The sequence below is a fragment of the Ylistrum balloti genome, unplaced genomic scaffold (genome assembly GCF_031769215.1).
Source record: "Ylistrum balloti isolate Yb309-2 unplaced genomic scaffold, AGI_CSIRO_Ybal_v1 Utg370386, whole genome shotgun sequence".
NCBI lineage: Eukaryota > Metazoa > Mollusca > Bivalvia > Pectinida > Pectinidae > Ylistrum > Ylistrum balloti.
In genome coordinates this window covers 1,364,465-1,372,500 of record NW_026782268.1, presented here as the reverse complement: position 1 = coordinate 1,372,500, position 8,036 = coordinate 1,364,465, and the positions used below count along the sequence as shown (strand labels likewise).

At 34.9% G+C, this 8,036-nt stretch overlaps 1 protein-coding gene across 1 annotated transcript in view; it reads right to left on the bottom strand.

Annotated features, from left to right (window-relative positions):
* Positions 1-7,931, bottom strand: part of LOC132554199 (uncharacterized) — a 46,528-nt gene extending 38,597 nt beyond the window's left edge. The window contains exon 1 of the mRNA XM_060218504.1: positions 7,647-7,931. Within this exon, the coding sequence (XP_060074487.1) occupies positions 7,647-7,901 (255 nt within the window). The 5' untranslated portion in view covers positions 7,902-7,931. The remainder of the gene's footprint in view (positions 1-7,646) is intronic.
* Between the last annotated feature and the right edge of the window lie 105 nt (positions 7,932-8,036).

The window sequence follows — 8,036 nt, the reverse complement described above, 5'->3', positions numbered from 1 at the left end:
GTAGTAGTAGTGGTGGTGGTGGCAGTAGCAGTAGTAGTAGTAGTAGTAGTAGTGGTGGTAGTAGTAGTAGTAGTAGTAGTAGTAGTAGTAGTAGTAGTAGTAGTAGTAGTAGTAGTAGTAGTAGTAGTAGTAGTAGTGGTGGTAGTAGTAGTAGTAGTAGTGGTAGTAGTAGTAGTAGTAGTGGTGGTGGTAGTAGTGGTGGTGGTAGTAGTAGTAGTAGTAGTAGTAGTAGTAGTAGTAGTAGTGGTAGTAGTAGTAGTAGTGGTGGTAGTAGTTGTAGTAGTTGGGATTGTACCGACTTAAAACATCCATATCTATCTTGAGTTCTATCTTAAAAGGAGGAAGTTTAATCATCATGAACATAAAAACTTACTGAAGAAAATAGAACATACATTGACTTCGATAATTAAATATTTTTATTTTCCTCTGTGTGTCTTAATGTCTAATTTTATCAATCATGATATAAATAAATCGGACTCGTTGTAGAAATCACAGAAAATTCATCAAATGTTTTGGCCAGTTACATAGAATAGGATTATACGTCCTTTGTCTGCTTTGTTACGTTTTACATGTTGTTGATGGTAGCAGAGGAAGATTCTTTTAACTGTATTTTTGCTAAAGATAACCAATAAGAAGTTTCCAATATAGTCCTTGGCAAAGAACCAGAGATAATTGTTTAAAGCATGTGAAATTAGACTGATAAGATCCAGAGAAAAGTGTTTCAGTCTCTACATAAAGGCGGAAGGATAGTATAGATTATACTGAGTCAGAGATTCAGCGGAAGTATAAGACAGGAAGGTCACTTCAACATGGAACAGACTCGGACAAGATGTCTGTCATCAAATATCATCAGTCTCCTCGCCCAAGAAATTGAAAATAAAATCAAGAAAAAGAAATGACGGGGCGTGTTTTACTTGAAACTCAATCCAAAAAATCAATAATATTATCAATAGAGAAGATGTTGATATAATCCTGTGACCTTTTATCAAAACAAAAAATCTAACTCCCTACTTAAAAAAGAGTTAATCAAATCTTCTTGCATCTTAAATACGCGCCATTATACAAGCCCCGAGTCCCATACCCGGAGTTTAGACATTGTATCATGCAAACTGTATTTGCTAATTATCGTTGAAGAAAGGCTATTATAATATATTGCAGACAGTGTGCACTTGGAGCGCAATGTTCCTTCCTAGTGTATCTTGTTTTATTGGTGTGATGGTATATTGTGCACATCAAGACATATATATATATATATATATATGCATATCGGTGCCCTCCACTCCTTGGCTAGCTATGGCAATAAGTGAGAATAGGATGGCACATGAGCACTTGTAAACCCTATGGGAAGTCCTCGTATCATCTGACACGAACGTCCGGTAGACGGCTATTGTCTCATTAATGAGTTAAACTTAGTAACGTAGAGTTTCAATCTATAACAGCTCCTAATGCAACTAAACAGAGGACTTTCAAGTTTAATGACACTTCGAGGACCAAAATAGTATTTATTTTCACTTCATGGTAGAATTCATTTTGGCAAAAAAACTATCAACCATCACCAAGCGACAAATACGCGAAACTGAATACATCATTTGAAATGAACTGCATGTAGAATGTTATTTTAAAAATCAAAGGATAGGTGCTAACAAAAACCGTTTCCGGGCCCCCGTAACTTCCGGTTCGAATCGTTAGTGCTAGCTTATGCGAACAACGTGTGTTCGGAAATGGGTTTGTTGTTCTATAAAGAATAGGTGTCAACCGTATAAGTGGTACGTGTACTTATGAACTAAATATAACGAGAAGGGGACCATAATTGTATGCATTCGTTTTAAAACATTTGAAACCAAGCTAACGATATGTAAAAGAGGTTAGAAACGCTCAGCCATCCTCTCTCAATGCATACATGGACAGATTAAAATACTACTTACTATCTATTCAAGTTCACCGAGTTAAAGGCAATATTAGTAGGGAGACAATAACATTAACGAAGGTAGGGAGGATGGGAGGGGGAGGGTGGAGGGGGGATGGAAAATTCGTTTGATGGTTTTGGCGATGTTATGGGTATAAAGGTAAATAGTTTTAGAAAGGAGACTGCAGTAAGGCACTCGTATTAACACAAGTAATTACTCTGTCCCGAAATATTACATTTTTTTCTAACACTTCAATACAGTGTTGCAAAATGCTTAGAGGTTCAAGTGTGTTGGAATAAAAGGCCTTTTCTCTTCTTTAAACAAAACGTTTTACATCATATATAACTATATGTTGCAATATTACTTTAGAATGTTTATAAAGCTGACTTGGAAATAAGACGCTGTATAAGTTTAGGGTTAAAAAGAAGACTGGGAACTCGGTGATTTTTATTAAAGATGTTGTTTTCACCTGAAACTTTGGTCAGGAAATGAAACGTAAAATCTTAGAATCGAACTCGGAGCTTGCGAACTTCAGACTGATCTTCAAACCCGTTCGCATATTCCTTGGGCACTAGAGATTGTCCCAGCTTAATTTTATTATATTTCTTCTGGATTTTTGCTAAATCTGTGAACCAAACAACATTGTATGCAAACCCAGTTTTGACTATACCCTCGTCACGTAGATACACAAATGAAAGAACAAACTAGATCACAGAAACGGTGAAATTTGACCACAAACCAGTCAGGAAATCGAACCCATGACCTCCGGAGAGCAGATTGTCGCTCTAAGCAATTAAACCACATTGTCTCCAGCAGCTGCCAACAACAATTCCGATTACTACAACAATGATATGAAGTGCTCAAAATATCATGTTCTACATCCCATTGCAGAAACATGCCTACAGCACCGATAAGGGGCATTTCTTGTTTTCTGTATTTGTCATATGAGCTCGTAGACGATACTTATAGAACCATAAGTTGTATTAGAGGACTACTCATTTGCCAGGCCAAAGTTGCCGCTCTAATTATGTACCAAGCTCTCTTAATTAACGACAAGAGTTGTCCATGAGACGCCGTGTAAAAAGAGAAATCATTTTAAAAAAATATACGAAACGCACTCGTTATCGGTGTTTATTATGGTAATTCAAAATTGCGAACGATATGTTATCATGTAACTTTTAATTGGTAGTAATTATACACAAATTATACCACGATATATATATGTAAGTGAATATCACAAAACACAAAATGTCACACCACAAACGTGCATTTTATACTTGTACCATCTATGTCAGTCTGTTTTCATCGACAGAATCTGCTTGATTTAAACACATTTTATTGGTATTAAATATACTGGTAGGATTGGGCACAGGTTTTTCCGACTTATATTAGGCCCTTTCCTATCAGTTTGACAAAATACATATTAACAAGACAAGACATGTTTAAATACAATTATAATGCGAAGAGAGAGAGAAAGAAAGAGAGAGAGAGAGAGAGGGGAGAGAGAGGGAAAAGAGAGAGAGGGAGAGAGAGAGAGAGAGAGAGAGTCTGAGAGAGGGAGAGTTAGAGAGAGAGGAGGAAAGAAAGAGAGAGAGAAAGAGAGAGAGAGAGAGAGAGAGAGAGAGAGAGAGAGAGAGAGAGAGAGAGAGAGAGAGAGAGAGAGAGAGAGAGAGAGAGAGAGAGAGAGAGGAGAGAGAGAGAGAGAGAGAGAGAGAGAGAGAGAGAGAGAGAGAGAGAGAGAGAGAGAGAGAGAGAGAGAGAGAGAGAGAGAGAGAGAGAGAGAGAGAGAGAGAGAGAGAGAGAGAGATTTTTTCACTGTGTACCTATATGGGACGGGGACAATGATCCTAAATAAATCCCAAAAAGGCAAGAAAGTGACAAAATACACAGTTGAGTTGGTGCTATTAAATTATTTTCACGTTCGCGTGGGAAAATGTGTCAACCTTATTTTGTCTTTTAAGAACGCGCCTAGTGGTGGGAGGAATACTGAAATACACGGATCAACAGCTACACGATTTTCAATACAGCTTAGTTGTTCTTGGTTTTTAGTAAGCAACTGTACATATTGTGCTTGACAATGATAAATATTTTTTTTGATTTAAATAGAGAAGATAAATATAATTTGAGTGAACTGCATATCTGCCTTAGAACATATTCAAATCGAAAGAGCACTTCAAAATAAAAACGCGTAAAAGTTATGAGTTATTTTTCAATAAATACAAACACGTTGGTTAATTTTGGTCTAACTTTCTTTTGAGACTACCATACTTGAGCCACTTCTGTCGGTCAGTGTAAACATGTACGTAAATGACTAAAGCTCACGTGAAAAAGATTTGGACACTGGTTCCAGGTCTATGAACTTGACAGGAAATGGTTCTCATCCGGAAGTTTGATGACCACGTAATCTAGATTGTACGCTGGTTTAACCTTTAATCACAATATCTAAACCGTATACAAAGTATTGTATATAAAGGGAAGCGAAGGATTTACTATGTCAATATACTTCACAATGTTCATAAAAAATAGCTTTCATCCGTCTGTTCTTTTTAAAATTTAAATACTTTTAAAAGTTTTCATATGTTAAGTTTTATATGAAGACGCGTCAAACAATATTGTAGATTTTCTCATTCATATTGTAAATATTGTGATATACGTTCTAAGTTTGGGGGTTTTCTTGTATGCTAAATCTTGATCTAGCACGAGGTTTAGAAAGAAAATCACAATATTGTTTCTTTGTTTATTGGTTTGTTTATTTGTTGTCATGTTAAAAACGCTTGGATCCTTTCAAAGAGGAGTGTTCTTGAAGTACTGTAACTGGTTGTTACTTCACTGAACAACATACAGGAGGCACATCACATGCCATCCTGAGCAATACTGGTAAAGTGTCCCAGAACACAAACACGACCGCATAGGCCGGTTCGTTTGTCAGCCCCTTGAGGAAACACAAAGCGCCAGGGGTAGGGTAGTTTAAACCATCCTAATCGAATCATCAGGGGACCATAGTCAACATCCTTCCGACTGGACTATCGTCTCCTCTACAATGAGTACTATCGTCATCCTTTTGTCTCTTACACTCCTTGTTTCTATAATTAATATGATACATTGATTCATTTACAACTTTTTTGGTCAAGAGCGTAAATGGAGGATTTTTTAAAATAATTTATCAAAATTTACACGTTTCTGTGATTTTCTTTAAATACTTAAACAAGGACACAGAAAAAGATTTCATTGACAATTTAAAAAAAAACCATAATTTTTTATTGGACCCTTGTGTTTAACAGGAGAATATATCTAGCCTTTGTATATTACGATCACTACAGAAAAGACAGGCATTTAGTAGCACGGTGCCTATAGCGAAACATATAGATTTTCCCAAGTCTAGGCGACAAAATACAATCCCAGTGCAGTTTAACAGTAAACCAAGCAAGCAGACATTATTTCTCAGATTAAAAAACTGGATGATATTACAATTTCACATCTTGTTTTGACGTACAGTCCCGTCAAAATTAGGGAATAACTAAACAATCTTTCGAATGATGTCGATAAGGACTTTTCTGCCTGTAATTTAATCCTATGTACACTCAAGTAGAAAAAAGTAAGACGAAGTGACAACAAGGTCGTAATAAGTGGTCGAATTGATCATATTCAAACCGAACAGTGGGCGATAAAAAGTATTTTTCCATGAAAGTCGTTTTCTTATTAAAATAAGGAAATATTTATGTTATGTATTTTAAAAAATGAAAAAGATACAAAAAATTATATAAGCAATGTTGCACGTAAGCATTAAACTAAGTATTACCACAATCATTATCGAAACAAAAGTTGTCTGCCCTTGGTATGAAGTTGTCTGCCCTTGGTATGAAGTTGTCTGCCCTTGGTATACATATACGTTATAACCCGAATTTTTCTTCGCTAAAATGAACACGGGAATATAACAGACAACGTCTACATTGATTGACAGCTCACTCTCGGCATTAAAGTCGACATTTCTCAGACAATTGTCTCGAGACTTCTTAAATTACAAAATGTGACGCGAAATTTTCTGGCAGAGAAAATAAATCTTATTCTGTTATGTAACATTACAACGCTCTAGAGTATAATCGGTAGGTATTTCAACGGAACGCGAAAAATTTATTTTGTCTGTGTAATTACAATTTTTAACCATTTTTTAAAGTGTTTATACTATCAGGTTGCCTTTAATGATATTTGGTATTTTTAAAATTTTTACAACTAGAACCAATCCACAGTCAGTAATGATGAAAAAAAATATCGCAGCCATAGAAACAAAGAGATGTATAGTTATTTAATTCTTCTTAACATTTAACTTAAATTTACGGTGGTTGATTTTTTTTCTTCTGCTTTTTACCGTTCGTTGTTTTGTCATTCGTCCTCTTAATTGATATAATTTCGTCCTTTCTCTCCGGCAGAGCAACGCTTATTCAAACCAGAATTGACCCGCGGCAATGTAACATCTTTTGAACAGCACCATTTGATAGTGATATAAAATATTGATATGAAATGCCTAACGTTTAAGATCGGTATGCTTATATAGAATCTTTATAAAAATAACAAGACATACACGCGTACGCGCGTGTTTGGAAATCACCCTTCAAGGAAAAGAACACAATCTCAACGCAAAACTGAATACCATCCTTGTTTTCTTCATTCTTAGATAACATATATCTTCCACCTTAAGAAGCAAAAAGTGGAGAGAAAAATGAATTACTGATTTCTTTCCTATATTCGTACATTTTAATTTTTTTACTCCACAATAGATGCAATTTCTTTAACATATGATTCAATTGTACCTATTTATCTACTGAAAAATATGTATACTTATATTCGTGTCAAATACCAGTCGGATTACACATACATTGTTCCACATAGAAATGATCTTGATATAAGTGTTTCGGTTTATTTACATTTGGATATAGATGGATTAGAGTATAATCCGAAAAATATACCATCTGGAGACTCAGAGAGATTTTTAAACAAGTGCTGTGGGGTTCATCCAAAGTAAACACCAGGGCAACCAAAACGTATGATTTATCATTATATAAAACATTATCAATTTTAACATAAAGATTTTTAAAACTTAATTTTCCTTTGGGAAAAAAAAAACAAAAAACAAAAAAAAAACAAAAAAAAAAACAAAAACAAAAAACAAAAACAAAAAACATTTTCATATCTACGTATGCAGTGGTATGGGCAATCTCGTTTATCTAACTTCTGTATTAATCCAATTGCGAGAATCTGTCCGATAAACAGATCAAACACAATGGTTTGTTCGATGGCATCTGCAGGGTTTTGTTATACCTCTGCTGTAAAATTACTGTATTGTTTTGTATTTTTGCGAGAGATTATATTCAAGAGCTAGATTTCTAAATAAAAAGCGGAAATAAATATTCCAGAGAGATCAACAGTATTGAAGTAAAAAACACCTTACTGTGATTTAAAACGTTTACGAACACACCCAATGTCATCGTTTGATTTTTTAACACGCAAAAATAGTAATTTGCATTTTATAATTACTAATCTTCGATAAAATTATACAGATAGTATTTTCGAATGCATGACGTAACATTTGACTATATAAATATTTGGATTGAAATTTTGAAAATATCGTGTTTGGCATATCTCTTAGCTGAATGAGTATATTTAATATAATAGAAAAAAAATCAATGAAACAAAACAGTGTTTTCTAGAAGGAGTTGTTGATAAAAAAAATAAGCCACTTACCTCAGTATTGGCGAAGAATGTTGTCTTGACAACACGTATCGTGGCTGAATGTTTTGCCTTTTCTAGAACACTGTGTTTTTGTAAACAATATCGTTCTGTCGCGTTCTGATCGGAGAATACTTTTGCAATAAAGACACGCGAGAGAATTTTGCATTTGCACACTTTGAAACTTTTAATCCAAAAATAGCACAGAGCGGTTTGTTTACATATAGAGTAAGGCGATTTTGAAAATGAATTCGGGTTTATAAGTAGCATCGAGCGTTTTGTTCCAAAGGTTATATTCTGAAGTATGTAAGCGTTAGTGAAAATCGCCCACTTCCGTCACTAATGAGTTTCCGGTACTACTGGATGTGAGCCGTTTTTGGAGTCTCTGGTTGAATGGCCAGTACG